Source organism: Peromyscus eremicus, chromosome 6 (assembly GCF_949786415.1).
Source record: "Peromyscus eremicus chromosome 6, PerEre_H2_v1, whole genome shotgun sequence".
Lineage (NCBI taxonomy): Eukaryota > Metazoa > Chordata > Mammalia > Rodentia > Cricetidae > Peromyscus > Peromyscus eremicus.
In genome coordinates, this window is record NC_081421.1 from 116,541,579 (window position 1) to 116,560,195 (window position 18,617).

Here is an 18,617-nt window from a genome sequence, read left to right on the forward strand (position 1 = left end):
GCCACACCCCATAAACATTCCCAAACAACATCAACTGGGGACCAATTATTCAAACTGGGGGCGGGGCATTTTCATTCAAACTGCAGCAGGCTGGAGATGGCTCAGCAGGAAAGGGCACTTGCTGCTAATCCTAAGGACCTGAGTGTGACTACCAGAAATCATGTGGCAGAAGGAGAGAACTGCTTCCAACTTCCATAAATGCATAGTATTACACACATGCACAATAAATAGGTTAAAAAAGTAGAAGATTATAAGCTGTGTCACACCTATTGGCACTGGCTTATTTCCATCAAAGTGTTTATCTGAAGTTATCTTGTTATCTGTCTCTGCCTTTCGAATGTAAACAGTGTTCCCATGGCAACAAAAATCTTGTATGTCTAGTTCATTGCCGTATGCCTAGAAGGGCAATAACTTAGAAGATAATCAGCTATTTATTAAAAAGTGAATGACTGCAAAAGATACTTTTAGAGTGGTTGTCTTTTTATTAAGGAACGACTAAAACTAAGGGCTATAAGATGCATATGTGACTTAAGAAAATTCACTTCTTGGGGCTGAAAGATGGCACAGTGGTCAAGAACACTTGTTGCTTTGCACCTGGCTCTGAGTGGCCTGTAACTCCAGCACCAGGAGATCTGATGCCCTCTTTTGGCCTCCATGGGCATTAGCACACACATGACACATGGACGCACAGACACAGGTAGATGATGCTCCTTGATGATACATTATGCATCTTTCTTTTTGTCTAATGACATATCTTTGGGAATCTTGGAATGAAAATGGACGTGGGGAATTAGTCACTTACAGAAGTTAGTTGCTAGGTTTTGGTAGTATTTGTTGCAGAGTGAGAATGATTAAATGACTTGTGAGTGGAAAGGTGTATCTTACCACAAGACAGGTCTCTAAGGAAGATTTTATTTAAATGGATCTTTCTTTACACAAACGGTGAGTAAGAGATACCCCTTTTGATGTTGGATTAACTCATTTGAGTTTGTATAGATTTTATTTTCTAGAAATGCAAAATTCTAATTTCTACTTTATTAAAAGGAGGTAATTTTGTAAACTTATAAGTAGAATGCTTCCTTACTAGAGTAGCAGAGAAACCATACAGGGGCCAGACACTGTGTTTGACAGTTTATTCCTTGTTCAGTGTTTAAGCCCCTGGCTTGGATTGTCCTCATCCTTGCTTGTTAAGGCCTCTCAGTACATTTTCAAGTCTTTGTGTGTATGTGGTTTTGCCTAATGGAGACCTGGGTGTAGTGAAATCTTGGTCTGTGGAAATTCCACTCATCAAAATAAAGTTCCATGGAGAAGTTAAAATTCCAACTGTAGAAATGTGTAGTTCATGTTAAGTCAAGCAAGGGAACCCCCTTCCACATCCAGCGTGTTTTTGTGACATTACCAGAGCAACCTGTCACTTGTGTACTTCCCCAGCTCCACATAACGAACAACAACCCTTTGTTCTTGACCTTTGCTCAAGAAGCAAGACATAGGTTGCCAACTTGTTGTCCATTCTTGCCTAACCTCTTCCCCCTGTGGCCATGTCGAACTCACTCCAACCGAGGAGCGAGTTTGAATGGTTAGGTAAGTGAAAACTGCTTGTCTAGACTGGCAGGTAAGGCATGGCAGCACATAGACTGTGGCCGTCCAAGGTTATGAATCTGCATTTGATCTTGTCTGACTTTTCCTGGGGAGACATGAACAAACGTCTCTTCACTCCAGGTAGCACCCACAACAAAACAAAACTGATTCCAACGAGTGTGGTTTGATCAACAAGCAACTTGACGAGTCTTACGTGCATACAGGAGCATGCGTGACTCAGAGGCAGCTGCCTCCTCAGAAAGCCCACCCCTGCCTTGGTAACGGCTCAGGAAGCTGCACCGTTGGATGACTTGCAGGCAGTTCCTTGAAGAATCTCCTCCCTCCAGCAATTGTTTTCTACTTACAAACCTCAGGATGGGGTCTTGTTAGCCTTGTGGTGTCCAAGCTTGAGTCCTGTAAACTTCCGACTTCCTGATAAGTCTTCCTCATTCCTCCAATAAGCAATGGTTCAATTTGGAGGAAGAAACTACACAACAGATCTGGGTGCTACGTTCGATCAAAGCCAAGCAAACGGGCATGGAGAAGCTGATTTTAGTGTAAACACTTTGAAATATAGAGCTGAATGCAGTATAGTGAACACTCTTTTCCACCTCTAAGAATACACATTTTAGGCTGGAGAGATGGCTCAGTGGTTAACAGCACTTGTTTTTGCAGATGGGGTTTTGGTTCCCGACACTCATATGGAGGCTCATAACTGTAACTCCGGTTCCAGAGGATCTGGCCATTTTCTGGCCTTTGCAGGCATGTACTGCGTACACATACATACATATATACATGTAAAACTCATGCATAAAAAGGAACATTTTATATGACTATTTGATCATGTTTCTATCCTTATCTATCTTAATTTTTGTTTTTTTTTTTTTTTTTTTTGGGGGGACAGGATTTCATTATGTAGCTTTGGGTGTCCTGGAACTCACTATGTAGACCAGGCTGGCCTTGAACTCACAGAGATCCACCTGCCTCTGCCTCCTAAGCGCTGGGATTAAAGTCGTGCACCACCACTCTCTTCTATGATATACTTATTTCTTTGAGGAATCTTTTTAAGTCCCAGCAAGATGGTTCAGTAGATGTGGTGGTTTAAATGAAAATGGCCCTCATAGGCCCAAAGAGAGTAGAACTTTTAGGAGATTTGGTTTTGTTGGAGTCAGCGTGTCACTGAGGGTAGGCTTTAAGGTTTCAGAAGCTCAAGCCAGCCCCAATGGCTCCCTCTCTTCCTGCTGCCTGCTGATCCTGCTGTAGAACTCTCAGCTACTTTTCCAGCGCCATGTCTGCCCGTGTACCACCATGCTTCCTGCAATGACGATAATGGACTAAACCTCTGAACTGTAAGTCAGCTCCAATTAAATTTAAACTTTATGAGAGTTGCTGTGGTCCTGGGGTCTCTTCACTGCATTAGAACACTGACTGAGGCAGCAGGGAAAGTCACTTGGTTCCAAGCTGGGCAACTTGAGTTCAATCCTTGGGACACATATGGTAGAAGGAGAGAACTGACTCCTCCAGCTTGTACCACACACATTATGGTACACAATACATACATATAAACATGTAATTTTAAAATTAAAAAACATCCCTTAAAAGTAAAATTTGGGGTAAACCTTATCGTTCCATGAGTAGAAAACCAGTATCACTTGTCAACAAGCATAATTTTTCCTACACATAAAAATAAATTCATGACTTGTTAAATGTATGGTGATATACATCTTGAGCTGAATACACACTGCAATTGAGGGAATATTATGGCCTCAATCCTGCCTCCTTTCTATCACAAAAAGAGGGACATAAAAGTCAAAGCTGCTCTGCAGTTGGGCACATGGCTACCAGGCTGTTTAAGCTTCAATGCACCTTGTCCACATAAACATTTACCCAGTCTCATCTTGAGGTGGCAATGCAGAGGTGAAGGTCTCCTAATGGGAGACTCCAGAGAGTCTTTCTGCAGCCTGTCCAGTGTTGCGTCCCCAGCATGGCTCATTCTTCAGAACCTCTGTAGGGTGCTGATAGAAACATCTGAAGCCCAGTCCTTGCTGGCTGGATGTCTGCACAGGAATTCTTCAAGTGTTGCTGCCTGCACCACATTCTCCCTTTCAGTATTTAACACTTTGTGTCCCAGCAAATTTTCCCCTGAGTTACATCTGCTTTAACAGAAGGTGGTGGGAGACCCATAATTGTCAGAGCCTGTGGGAGTTCTGTTCTGACCTGCTCCTGCCTTTTGAAGGGTTCTTAGGTGGAGGAGAAAGGAACAAGAAAATATTAGATAGGAAGATAGATCTAGATGACAAGGAGAAAGAGACACAGGATAGCTTTGGGAGGGCCTGGATCAATACCCAACATCCCCTTTATTTATTCAAAAGGGCTTTTTATAATATGCCAAGGGGAGAGGCAAAAGACTTCCCCTTTGTAAGATCAAAGCACACCATACAGCCAAGTGTAGACCCTTCCAAACACCTGGTAAACACACCAGTGGCCAAATCATCTCCTTACACAGCCCTGCTGGCCAAAGCAAGCTCAGATTCTCTGACCCTGAGTAATTTAGGCTCCCACACATGACAAACCTATTCTCCCTCCTAAGGTTAGAACTAAGACATAGGTGTGAGGGATGCACAAATGGAAACAGATGATAGAGGGGAGCTATAGCTTGTGTTGCAAATCCCTGCCCAGATGACCTTCATAATTCTGTGGTTTGGTTGCTCTTGCCTGTTCACTGGGAGGCTTAGTGCAAAAGCCAGTTGGCTCTATAAACAAACAAACAAATCCCTCTTCCAGGGCTGGAGAGATGGCTCAGTGGTTGCTGCTCTTTCAGAGGACCGAGTTCAGATTTTAGCAATTACATAGGATGGCTGAGAATCTCCTATAACTCGAGCTCCAGAGGACACAATGATGACTTTATGGCCTCTGAGTGTACTGTATGCATATATATATATATATATATATATATATATATATATATATATATATATATATATGCAAATCCTAAAAAAATACGCACATTGGCAGTGGTGGTGCACACTGTAGTTGGATTTTTCTTTGGGCTACCAGCTCACAAATAATGACCCAGAGACTTATTATTAAGTATTAAAGCTTGGCCTTAGCTTAGGCTTTTTCCCAATTAGCTCTTATAACTTAATTAACATATATATATATATTTATTTATTTATTCTATATTCTGCCACATGGCTCAGTCACCTCTTCTTGGTATGTATGGCACATCCAACTTGCTGCAAGTCTGCTGTCGAAACCCAGAGCCTAGATTTCTCCTCCTCTTCCTCTCTCTCCCCAGAAATCCCACCTATCCCCTCCTGCCTAGCTATTGGTCATTCAGCTTTTTATTCCAAAGATCACAGCAACACATGTTCACACAGTGTACAAATGCTTTACAGCAGCATGCCTTTAATCCCAGAACTCAGGAGGCAGAGGCAAGTGGAGCTCTGTGAGTTTGAGGCCACCCTGGTCTTAAAAAACAAAGACAAAAAAACCCCAAACCACACACAGTGTGCTGAAGGCTGGTTGGGGGACAGTGTGGAGGACACCTGACATTCACTCAGGTGAGTCATCCTTTGACTTGGGGTGCTGTAAATGAGGGAGCCAAAGTGGGAGGCCATCCTTTCCTGCCTTGAGATTTAGTATTTCCTCCCTTGTGAGGAAACAGGAAAAGTGCAGGAAGCTGTCGCCTCATACTGCTACTATTGCTTCCTCCTAGACTGACCAAATGTGGGAAGCCTCTGCAAGATGAGCAGAAACCAGAAATGATGAACTGTGTTATCAGCCAAAACCAACAACGGTTTTCCAACACTCACCAGCAGTTGCTGCTCTGAGGCACCCAGCTAATTATCTCCTCTCCTGACGGATATTTCTGTTCTGATGCACGGGTAGCCATGAGCCCGGTCTAGCTGCCTTGAGCTCCAATAGTTCACATAGTCAATGCTTTGCTTCTCATGCCAAGAGATTTTACCTCCTCCTCCTGCTCCTCCTGCTCCTCCTGCTCCTCCTGCTCCTCCTCCTCCTCCTCCTCCTCCTCCCGCCTCCTCCTTGTCCTCCTCTTCCACTTGTCCTTCACTGACTTCTCACCTAGAGGAACATGGCCTCTTTTCTGATGAAAATCCTAGGGTATTAATGGTGTGTGTGTGTGTGTGTGTGTGTGTGTGTGTGTGTGTGTGTGTGCCTTTTCTGAACTAAGAAATAACACATAGATAGTTGAGACAGAGTCTCATTGTGTAAACCAGGCTGAACTCAAACTTAGGTCAATTCTGTCTTTGCCTCCTGGGTGCTGGGATTGCAAACAACCCCTACCATGCTCAGCTACACTTTATTTTTATTAAAATAAAAAAAAAATCCACAAAATGAAACAAGTCTCTTCCAAGACTATTCCCAAGGAAGTGACAGGAAAATGCAGTTTTTCTTGATTCATTTAGCTGTGAGATCCCGTGGCTTCTTTATTAGCTATCTCAACTGCCCATGCCAGTTATTGAGTTATATATGATTTTGACTTCATACAATTTATTTTAATATATTAAATCTACACACGAAGGCCCAAACTGACCAAAGCAATTGAAAGAGCATAATTGGAAGGCCAGCACTAGCTGACTTTAAGTTGACATGATGTGGTAGTAGTTAAGGTGGTCTATTACTTATATCAGCACCATAAATTCAGGAGCAGACTGATGTGGACAGCGACGGCAATCCAGATTAGGATGACCTATTCAACAAACAACGCTGTAACAGCTGGATACTTATGTACAAAATAAAAGAGGAGAGCTGCCCATCCATATGTAACAGTTAACTCAAAATGAGTCATAAACCTGAATATAAAGCAGAAAAATCTCAGATTGCTAGAAGGAAACCTTAGAATCTGTAAAGATTTCTCAAGTCACCAAAGGCATGAGAAAAATATTCAAGTATTAAAAAATAACACTTTTAAGGGATGGCAAGATGGCTCCATGTCCTAGAGGGCCTTACTGTTCTTGCAGGAGACTCAGGTTTGATTTCCAGTTCTCACATGGCAGCTCACAGCCATCCATAACTCCTGTTCCTGGGGGTTCATGTCCCCTTCTGGCCTTCTCAGGCACCAGGCATACATATGATACACATGCTTGCATGCAGACCAACACTCACACATGTAAAGTACAATATTCTTTTATTAAATAAGTGTTGCTTAGAAACAATGTGAGTGGCAGGTAAAGAGATTATTTTGGTTCTGATCTTTGTTAAAATTGGGCTTCAGGACTAGTGATGTGGCCCAGTGTGTAATGGCACTTCCTATTAAATCTGATGGCATGAGTTCAGTGGCCAGAACAGGGGGTGGAGAGAACAGACTCCTCACTGAGAGTAATCCTTCTCCTTTGCATTCCTCAGAAGCAAACATGACTTTCATCTATGGATGAAAGTTCCCTTTTTAGAGCCAATGGGTCTCTGTGGGGTTGACTTCTTCCTGGTGCTGGGCTACAATGGCCCATTGGAGAAATGTGGACAAAGACAAGACTAAAATATGGTCAAGAGATGGTTACGTGATCACCTTGTGGACACAGAATTGAGAGGAATATATAAAAGGTCACACTACCTTTTAAACAGGATGCTCTTCTTTTTATAACAAAAAGTTTGATTTGTTCTCATTTTTTTCTAAGTTCAGACTTTTAGTTGCCTATGAATAGATGCTACTTGTTTATTTATCCAGTGGAGTGTGTGAATGGAACATCCTGATAAGGTGAATGTTAAACACTGACTGTCAGGAGTCACACCACAGCAAAACTATAGTGTAGTAATTGTGTGTAGACCTTTGTGATTCAGGTCATCCCAGCATTCAAAGTAGTTCAGTGTTGTTGACGTTGCCCCAGCTACATTTTATAGCTTACACAGTAGTGATGTAGTAGATAGCTGTTCTGTCTATGACCTTGAAGCAGAGATGTTGCATGTAACTGTCCTACATACCTATGACTCTGAAGTACCTGCCCCTGAGGCATGGCTTGGGTGACCCTTAAGACTGGAGATGCACATAGGCTGCTCACTTTACTCCCTTGTGGGACTTGGATGTTGGGGCAGTCTCAGGTGGAAGGATAGCATGGGACCATGCCTCACCTTTCCAGGACTCTGCGACATAGTTTCTCATATTTTATTTAATTTTTATAATTCCATGCAGTGGGACTTATTATTTGTACATGTTGAGTGAAGAAAAGATCAAAATGATTATTCAGAGGCCGGAGTGGCTGCTCTGTGGGGAAGAGCATTTGCTCTGTGAATGCAAGGACTGAGGACCTGAACTGGGATCCTTAGTTAATGTAAACAGCAGGGCAGGGCAGTGAGGGTCTGTAGTCCAGGCCAGCCAGCCTGGGAGCAGCTCATTCAGTGAGACATCTTCTCAAGGTAACAAGGAGGGAGGCAATAGGAGACAGCAGAAGTCTTAATCTCATCTCCACATGTGTGAACATGGGCATATGCACATTCCTGTGCACAACACACACATACCACAGATGCTTGCATCACACACACACACACACACACACACACACACACACACACACACACACACTTTGTCAAATACTGAGGCTTGAGAGTGGTGGGGCTATTCAGTGTCTACACTGAGAATATGCATGCCTTCCTAGTTGAGAAGAAAGTGTGAAACTTTGCATTTTATACTTTTCTTCTTTTTCCTCAAGAAGAAAAAAACAAAATGTGGCAGACTTTCATGAACACTGGCGAGGTGGGCCTGAAGGGACACTTGCGCTCTGATCTCCCAACTCCAGAGCACTGCCATGTTACAAGGAAATATAACCAATATTATTTGCCAGTATTCAAGTCTGTTAATCTGTTAATGAGATGGCGTTTAGAAGCAATTGCACTGGCCCTTCAGTGTCTTCTCCTCAGTGAACTTCCCAGGTTGATTTAGTAGGTGTGTGGGCTTCTGCCCACAGTGATCCTTAAACAGCTCCTCAGCCATCATGCAAGGAGTGAATTCACCAGACAGGCTTTAATCTGCCCTTCACTGAGATTCAATTTCCTGATGGGACCCAGCTCTGTTACCTAGTATCTGCCATGGCATTGGCAGCCTAGCAACAAGGTAGAATGTCACCTACCACTGCCCATGCTCAGGGGCAGAAGGGCACAGGGAGCTGTTAATTATTTACTATGGCAGGCTTGCAAACCTGCAGAGGACATGGCCACAGTCCTCTGGAGTTAATTGCATTTTCATCTAAAGTTCACACAAATGATGTGCTTATCGGCGGGACCGAAAATATCCTGGCTTAATTACACATTTCTTGGTGAGCAGAAAGCAATTTGTAAAGGTGAATGATAATTGTACTTAATCTAAATAATCAAACATTGGGTGACTAGTTATTGAGTAGAGTGTTATGTTCTGAAAAAAAAAAGAAAGAAAACTAGATAAGGTAAAGAGTGATAGAGCAGGACACTTGATGTCCTCTTCTAGACTCCATGTGACCAAATGGGCATGCAGATGTGCACATTCAGTGTGTGCATGCACCGCATCCCCCCCCCCCCACATACACACACACAGAGAGAGGAAGGCAGGGAGGCAGGGAGGGAGGGAGGCAGGAAGGGAGGGAGGCAGGGAGGGAGGGAGAAGCCGTGGCGTCCGAGGGAGGATGTGTAACAGAGGCAATGCTGGGAGACTGAGGTGCAGTCTATCTGTATTCCATCCTTCCTTCTCTCCTTCCACAGGTTCGGATCTGCCTCGGATCTATTCCACCTTCTGGTGAAGTGCTTCGAGGTGCAATCACCAAGGAGTGCACAACCTCCTTGGATGAAGTCCAAGGCAGGATGGTTGAGAGTTCAAGACCAGCCTGGTGCTTCGAAACAACTATAAACTCCAGCCCCTGTGTGCTGCCAATCTGTGGCTTCAGCCTAGTTGGGGATAAAGCTCTCCTAGAGTCCTGTCATCTGTTGGAGGGCACACAGCTGGTTAATGCCAATCTCTGGCTAACTTCACAGTCTCCTTCCCGCCGTTAACCTGACTTCTAAACTGGCCTCCTTCTCTGTCTCCCCTTTCCCATTCAGTGAGCCTCTCAGTTCTATCTTCACACGATGTTTTACATCCAGGCCCATCTCATCTTTCACCTTGAACTGTTACCATGAGCTCCTAAGAGGATTTCTGGCTAGGGGACTCTCCATTCTAGTCTGTTCCTTGTCTTCTTATGAGGAAAGTGGATTGTGTCGCCTTCCTGCTTAGCCCTTCTGTGAATCCTCCACAAGCTGAAACCACCCTCCTTGGGCAGGGTGATGGGAGCGTCATGGTGTGGCTCCATGTTTTCCTGAACTGCAGTTTCCTGCACTATTTAAATGAGTACAATGCTGTTCCCCCGTCTTAGAGGAAATCTCTTACATATTTGCCAGTGTAGTGGCTTCAATGAGAATGACTCCCATGGGCCCTTCTGTTTGAATAACCAGTCCCTAGTTGGTGGAACTGGTTGTGAAGGATTAGGGGGTGTGGCTTTGTTAGAGGAAGTGTGCTACCTCATGGTTGTGTCTCAAGAGGTAGGCTCTCAGCTTCTGCCCAGTGCCTGCTCCCATGCTCCCTGCCATGGTGGTCATGGACTTGAACCCTCTGAAACTGTGAGCCCCAAATTAAATGTGCTTTTTTAATAAGTTACCTTGGTCATGGTGTTTTATCGCATGAATAGAAAAGTCACTAAGACAGACATGACCAGGTGCCTTTTTGATGCCCTTCATCGGTTAAAAAGGGTCTTCTCTATAGGTGCTAAGAATGTGTTGTCATGAATGTTGCATTTTTAACAAGTGTTTTCTCTACCTATCAGCATTATAATTTCTCTGTTTAGTCAATCTCGGACTCATTTTTCTACTGTTAAATCAATCTTGTTTTCCCGGATAAATCCACCCAGGTCTTCATGTGTTATTCTTTTAAAAATATATTTCTGGATTCAGTTGGCTAATCTTGTGTTTAGAACATGGACCTACCATCTGTGCACTGGCTTGGGGGAAACATTTCTTTTAGACAGGTGGCCAAAAGTAATGTGGTGGGGATCAGAAATGTGATCAGAAATCAAAACAAAATTTGACTTCTGCTTCTGCCTGGGTTTAGGGCCTGTGTGTGACCAGCCCTGGGGAAGAGGGGGTGCCTGAAGCTGGGTAATACCACTATCAGAAGATCAAGATGTTCTCATTCAAAAACATTCTGCACACATTCTGCACACAGTCCAATAAAACTCACCATGAGGTTGAAATAAATCTGATAGAATTTAATTGTTTTAATACCAGTGAAATAAAAGCCTGCATTTACAAATAAACCTATATATAATCAGTTTGCTATTTTACCTCACATAAAATACAATCATTCAAAAGAGAGGGAAGATCACCAGAGTGACCGCAGGAACCACCTTCGAGAATCTTTGCTAAGCCATATCTAAGTAGGATACCTTCTCTGAGACTTTGGTTAGGCCAAGATTGAAGAGGATGGACTTCTCAAGCTCCAGATAGCTCTCATATTCCAACTTCAGCTCAGCCTCCATCTGCTCTTTCGTCTTAGTGTAGACTTTCTAGGTGGAAACAAGCAAGACAGCTTGGTAAGTCACTGATAGCTTAAAAACCAAAGCGGAATGAGAAGGAGCTGGGTTTTATTGAAGAGCTGGTGTGGCTGCGCTCTCACAGGGGTTTGTGGGAGGGTAGAAGGACAGATGGACAGGGCAATCTAAGTGCTTGAGAAGTGGGGAGTGGGGAAGAACCTGCCCTCTATTTTTCTCTCTATAAACCAGTAGTTCTCAACCTTCCTAATGCTGCAACCCTTTAATACAGTTCCTCAGGTTGTGGTGACCCCAACCATAACATTATTTTTGTTGCTACTTCATAACTGTAATTTTGCTACTGTTATGAATTGTAATGTAAGTATCTGTGTTTCCGATGGCCTTAGGCGACCCCTGTGAAAGGGGTGAGGACCCTTGCTACAGGCCCACAGACAGACTCCTCCCCCGTTTTCCACGTGTCCTGCTTTCCTTGTGTGGCTTGGAGGGTAGGTTGCTGACTTGCAGAACTGCTTTATACTTTGTTGTAGCAACTGTGGACAGACTGCTGGGGTAGAGAGTGGCAGTGTCTCCCACCAAAGCACTTAAACCAGTGTTTGTGCGTGTTCAAAAACAACAACAACAACAAAAAAGCACAAAGCCACCACCAATTCATTGGCTGCAGTGGGACTAGACAGGAAGTTGGTTTGCTGGGACTGCTGTATGCGATGTCAGCACCAAGGGCTTTTGAAGTGAACCCTCCGCTTTGATTGTGTGACTGTGAGTCTGTCAGTGAGTGGTGTGTGCAGAACATCACAGTACCCACATGTCTGTCAGTGAGTGATGTGTGCAGAACATCACAGTACCCACATGTCTGTCAGTGAGTGATGTGTGCAGAGCATCACAGTACCCACATGTCTGTCAGTGAGTGATGTGTGCAGAGCATCACAGTACCCACATGTCTGTCAGTGAGTGATGTGTGCAGAGCATCACAGTACCCACATGTCTGTCAGTGAGTGATGTGTGCAGAGCATCACAGTACCCACATGTCTGTCAGTGAGTGATGTGTGCAAAACATCACAGTACCCACATGTCTGTCAGTGAGTGGTGTGTGCAGAGCATCACAGTACCCACATGCTGCTGCTTTTCTTAGGGGCCTGGCCTCTCATCTGGAAAATACTTTGGAGGATACTATGTGCTTGGCTTTGAAGAGACCACAGGTGGGGTCAGTTAGGAAAGTGTGGTAGCAAAGAGGCAAGGGAGGAGGCAAGCCAACAAGGGACATGAATACAAATCCAGGCGACTCGAGAGGGAACACAAGAAGAACACTTTATGGAGCATTTAAAAGTCCCCAATTCTAATGGATGACGGAAAACCAGCCCTAGACAGTTCCTAGGACAGTTCCTGTCCCTCAGAGGGGGCCTGTAGAGTGTCACATTCCTCTGACAGCTGCGTGTAAGATGGACGTGTTCCCACGTCTCTGTTTCCGGGTTCACACACTGTCCATCACAGTATGATAAAAGACACACCCCTCTCTCATCTATCTGCCACCACAGTTAGCCTAACAGCCATTTGATGGCCAGTGGTCACGCTATTTAGCTGAAGGCCTTCCAGCAGTCACCAGAGGTAGCTGTTGGCATTCCCATTGTCCAGACAAGACAACCAAAGCTCAGCAAAGGTGGGAGCTGGCTCACGTCTTGACGTCTATATTTGGTTCTTTTTTGTATGGCCTGTTTCAGTGCCTCACTCAGCAGACCCGAAAAATTCCACGTAATGGAAGCACTTCCCTGTGGATCCTTGTATCTACACTAAAGGATTTTAGAATTACAGTAAGTCACAGAAAGATGATTTGGACAGAATCTCACTGTGTATCAGGGCTGGTGAGCTGGCTCAGTGGGTATGGTGCCTGCTGCCAAGCCTGGCGACCTGAGTTCCTTCCCAGACTTACATGCTAGAGCACTGACTCCCATAAAGTGTCTTCTGACCTCCGTATGTGAGTTCTCTACAGCCTTACCACGTAGAACCCACCCACACGCAAGAAACAGATAAAAATGTGATAGAATCTCGCTGGGTGCTCAACAGGTAGTTCATTCATGGTGGTCTAGGAAATCGAAGAAATGCCCTCTTGACTCTCATAAGGAAAAGCAGAAAGCTGTGGAGCGCACAAGACTCCTGTGGGATGAGCCCCGAGACACTTTCCCACTGGCAGGAGAGGAAATTTCACTTACAGTTTTCTTCTTCACCAGTTCCAGGGCTATTTCTTTCTTTTCTTCTTCACGGATGAGCTTGCGCTGCTGGACATACTCCAGATGCTTGACTTCTCTTTCGAAGTAGTAGTTCACACTTGCTACCTGTCAGAAGCAAAGGCCGGTGATGAGCCAGGGACGCCCGTGGTCTGTACAAGGCTCTGTTAGAATGCCTGCTGTTCTACAGTTAGGATTTTCCCACCATGTCTCCTCACTCCACTGACCACAGCCTCTTAGCTGCCTTCTTAACCATGAGCAGAAGAACGTGTCGTAGAGTGCTTCTCATCCTTTAGGCGGTGTGAATTGGAGGTGTGCCTGCAGGTCAGGGGAGCTAGCTCTGTGTACATGCTTCTGTGCTTACATTTAGGTCCCTGTGACTTGCAGGTTCGCCCTTATAGTTGGAAGGAGAGAGCTGCAAACCTCCAGTGCTTATAGTAGAGATATTCAGGAATTTGCTTTTCCCTTTTTTCGTTCTTCTTACTTCGGAGACTGAAGTTGCATGTCCTCAGATAAACTTGTTAAACTCGGAAGAGAGCTACAGAGACTTTATATTTCTGGTTGTGAGCCTAGCCTTTTGTGGTGGAGCCATCTCTCCAGCACTTTGGAGACTTTAAAGGGACCAGAAGCAGAGCTGAATTCCAGTCCCCTAGGAGGCTTAGCACACAGGCATACAAAATTAGCAGGGAGTCAACAGAGACCTCCCTTGGGGAAGACAGTCAGGGCAAGCTTGCTGCCCGTCAGGAACTAGCCTGATGCTGGGACTTGTGATAGATTGCTATCTGTATATTTAATGTGAGTGCATATATATTTACGTTTTTCATTCATCAATCCTTTTATACCCTCATTCTTAGCATTGCTTGAAACACTTAGGCGGTGAGTATGAGGTTGGAGAGGTCAGAGTATTGTGGTTCAGATACAAGGCCAGCAGTGTGCAGAGGTTAGGGAGGATGATGGAGGGGTACGTACATACGTCAACAGAGTCCTTGGGGAAGGATGTCACTGAAGTGGCAGAGCTAACACTTGAAAATAATGACTCTCCCAGTCTGCACCTCATTCACTCGACTCCTTCCTTTCTGCTCTCGTGTTTGATTATTTCCCTTAGCTTCAAACTATCTAATTCGTATGATAAAGTATTCGTTTATTATTTAAAATGCACAAGTTCCTCATTCTCTTGTGAAGCAAAAGTGCCAACATTTTAAACACACTTTTAAGGTATGCCCCCAAAGGTTGGCAAGGCGGTTTGGCAGGTAAGGTGATTGTTGCCAAGTCTGATGACCTGAGCTCAATCCCTGGGACCCACGCGGTAGAAGGAGAGGACCAACTCCTGCGAGTTGCCCCCTGACTTTCACAAGTGTGCCATGGCATGCACCCACTCCAACACAAATAAATAAGTATAATTAAAAAAAAAAGAAATGCCCCAGCAACATCAAACTTGCAAAACTGAGACTTTACTAACCTCATTAAAGGAAGGGTGACTTAATGTCCAGGGAATTTCTAAGATATGCAGTGTTCCATAATAATCAGCTATGGCTATAAACTGCTGCTTAGCTGAAAGGTTAAAAAAAAATAGGGGAGAAATTCAACAATCACAAAGTCATCTGAAGAGGTGAGACACAAAAGATGTTTTGTTTTGTGGTTTCCTGAAGGACCGGCTGTGGTTGCCACACTCCTGGCAACTCCATCATCAGATGCTCATGACTGGACCATGTAAACACGGACAAATCATTTTTTTCCAGCTGATGAGATGGAAGCTAAAACTCTGAGTCTTTGTCAGAGGAGAGAGGCGGAAAGCTCCCTTCCTCTGTGGTCTTAAGAAAGCAGGGAGAGCTCGTGGTTCTACCCGGGAAGCCCATGTCAGCCAGCACACCGAGAGCTGAAGGACCGTGCTGGGTCAATGGGTTTTCAAGACACAGCCTGAACCACCGTTTTCCTATGAGAGAACACTGCTTTAAAAAAAAGGAGCCAAGTGTGTGAGAACGCTCATTCTCCATGCTCCGGATATTTCCCCCTTCTCGTTTTCAGGTCTGGTTCAAATTGCTGAATCCTCCACTCCCAACCCTGCAGGTACAAAGTCGGTGTTTTGTACCAAGGATAGGGAAACATGCTTTGGTCATGCCACATGGCTAAGTGGAAACCAGGCTGAGAAGTCCTGGAGATCCTGAGTGGGAGGAGGAGGGAGGGTGTTTCCCCCGAAAGAAATCGTTGAGACAATCTTGTGCCTATTGGGAACATAGGGAAAGTGCTTCCAGTAAGGACAAGTATATCGGAGTTACTCAGAAAATACTATTTGAGCCAAACAGAAAACAAAAAATAAAACAAAACAAAAAACAAATTAAAAAACAGAAAGAAAAAAATAACCAAGGGAAATAAATTACTTTTCTATAAATACATCCTTGAATTTATGCTTGCTTGGTAATATATTGCTGTTTACTCATATTTAACCCAGGCACTAAAGCTTTATAGATATATAACCCTAGAGAATCGTGTGATCCCATGAAGGGAGTTGCTTGACGTGGTCATTGAAAGCATCACTAAAGTATGTAATATCTAAAAAGTTGACAAAGAAAGACAACTCAGTATTTCTGGAAAAGAAATAGCCAAAAAGCCGCAAAGCTTTAGGACTGTTCTGTCGGGCTGAGAGAAGACTAGATGGATGTTTTCCATCCTGTGCTTCAAAATTGGCCTCAGCCCGGCTTTTTTATCAGAAATCTGAGAAATTACTGCTGATAAGTCCGAACAGCCAGGGAAGCTTTGGGCCTTCCAGAGTTTGGGGGCAAGATGGGGGAAGGGGGGAGATGGGAATGTTGTTGGAGAAACAAAGGGAAGAGTGGAGAGCAGAAGGGAGAGAGAGGGCAGGAAGGAGACAGGAGGAGGGGGGCAAAGATGGTGGGAGGAAAACATGGACGGTGTGGGGAGGAGTGTAGGGGTGTGGGGGACAGGGGAGTTTTCAGGGGAACGCCAGAGCAGTCCTAGTTCCTCCAAACACGTTGCTGGATGGATTAGAATGAACATACAGGAGAAGGTCCAGGGTTTGATGTAGGTGATCATGGTGATGCAAATATTCTGGGACTGGGCTGGTTCATGAGTTTTCTCCAGGAGATCCCAGATGTCGACGTATCCATCCTCTCGGCCGATGTAGAATACGCCGGGCCTTGTTAGGGACCAGGCCCCTGACGTGTACCTTTTCGGTGCGCAGCATGTCTGAAGGAGCGGTCCACTCTAAACACAAGTTTAAAAGACAGATTGAAAAACTTTTCCTGGGACCCAAGGGAAATTCACAATGATTTTTTTTTTAAGTACAGCCCAGCTGGCCATGATTACTTAACCATAAGTTTATCCTTCTGGGAGGTCTTACTTCCTTTTGTTGTGAGGTTTTATTTTTATTTTTTTAAATGAGAGAGAGAGGGAGAGAGAGAGAGAGAGAGAGAGAGAGAGAGAGAGAGAGAGAGAGAGACAGACAGACAGATAGACAGACAGAGAGTGGTGCATGCTACAACGCCCATGTGGAAGCCGAAGGGCATCTTTGTGGAGTTGATACTCTTCTTTCGCCTTTACCCACTGAGCCATCCTGCCAGCAATGTTGTGAGTTTTTACATAGGAGTTATTTTTACATATAGAGTTATTTTCTCTCCCGTTTACTTTATTTTTTATTTTTTTTATTTATTTATTTTTTTTTTTTGGTTTTTCGAGACAGGGTTTCTCTGTGTAGCTTTGCGCCTCTCCTGGAACTCACTTGGTAGCCCAGGCTGGCCTCGAACTCACAGAGATCCACCTGGCTCTGCCTCCCGAGTGCTGGGATTAAAGGCGTGCGCCACCACCGCCCGGCCCGTTTACTTTATAAGTAACCTCATTTTCTTGTTTTTAGTTGCTTTTTTAGAAAAGATTGAACCCTCCAATTTTGTTTCAGATGCCTCGAATGGATTGCTATTTCTGTGAGGATCTGTGGACAGTAGATACAAGAAGTGTGTAAGGAAATTTCTCCTCTAACTTTACCTTGCTGCCAGGGATCTGCTGCCCATGGAAACAGTTCTGGGATCCACAAGAAGCAAACAAAAAGGCTGTTGTTATGGTTTGAGCATGTGTGTCCCACAGACCCATGTGTTGAGTGCTTGGTTCCCAGCTGGTGACACTGTCGGCATGGCCTGGATGGAGGAAGGTCGTCCCTTGGCAGCCGACCCCAGTCCTGGATCTGTGCCTCTACTTCTCACCTACCTGGAGGTGAGCAGAACCAGCTGAGCCGCGCAACCCCCTACCAGTCAGTCAGAAACACCTGTCCTCCTTTAGGTTATTACTGAGGTGTTTTCACCCCAGCTGTGAAAAGTGACTAATGCCGCCGTCAGCCCCAGCTGAGAGTCAGCAGCAGCGCCCGCAAACTTTTCATAAGCACCTTCAGACGGCTGAAGAAATGTGTGGAAGAGAGACTTCAGGCCACCAGAGCACAGTGGAATCATCCTTTTTTCTCTCCACCTGAGGTGATTTGCTAACTTGGGGAAGTTGTCACAGAGGGAAGAGACTGGAAAATGCTTTCTCCTACTGTCGTGCCCATCTATCTACCCACGGGGTATATCCAAGTGTCCCTTATATTTTCAGTGACTAAAGCATGGCATGGAATTGTCTCCCACAAGTCAACCTATGCACAGGAAACCCTCTTGTGAGGGAAGATGTCCCAGGCCTGTTCATTCGGTGACCTCCAAGCCTTTTCGTCCCCATTCTCTCAATTCCTTTACTCTAAGGCTAACCTGGTTTTTGGTTCCTGACAGTCTTCTGAAAATCATGCCAGACTTTTCTTTTTCTAATTAAAAAACTTCCTCATTGTAAAAACAAACAAACAACCACAAAACAAATAAAGCCTACATTTATTGATAGAAATTTATATTATCTATCAATATTTATAGATGGAGATGTAAGCAGCTTTCAATTTTGTTCAATGATACCCTGTGCACAAATGTTGGCACATTTCTTTTTAAAATTATTTATATCAATTAGATATCCAGAAGGGGTTATTAGGTGAAAGAACACGGATATTCCAGCTGTGATACACACATGCTCTCTGCCTCTGTCTGTCTGTCTCCCTCCAGTGTTTCACAGTGTCGTACCAAAGGGGCATAGTAGTCTCGATTTCCCACAAAAAAGAACTGGTTTGCCCTGCCCTGCCTACTGGATTTAATTGTTTTTCACTTTTTTTTACTTGTTTGTGTTGGCAGTCTGGCTCCTATCTGGCAGGACCCGGTTCTTAATCCTGACCAGATCTTACCAGTGCACATGTGTCTGGACAAGCAGTGGCTCTGCCGTCCCTGGACCCCCAGTCTGC

At 44.5% G+C, this 18,617-nt stretch overlaps 1 protein-coding gene across 2 annotated transcripts in view; it reads right to left on the reverse strand.

The window, feature by feature from the left end:
• Positions 1-10,787: 10,787 nt before the first annotated feature.
• Positions 10,788-18,617, reverse strand: part of Dnai3 (dynein axonemal intermediate chain 3) — a 65,488-nt gene continuing 57,658 nt past the window's right edge. Inside the window, exons 20-23 of one of the 2 annotated variants that reach the window (XM_059266393.1) lie at positions 16,321-16,525; positions 14,763-14,854; positions 13,289-13,411; positions 10,788-11,099 (exon numbers count right to left, since the gene is read on the reverse strand). In XM_059266393.1, coding sequence (XP_059122376.1) covers positions 10,956-11,099; positions 13,289-13,411; positions 14,763-14,854; positions 16,321-16,525 — 564 coding nt within the window. In that variant the 3' untranslated portion in view covers positions 10,788-10,955. The remainder of the gene's footprint in view (positions 11,100-13,288; positions 13,412-14,762; positions 14,855-16,320; positions 16,526-18,617) is intronic. The other variant, XM_059266394.1, reaches the window with a different exon arrangement.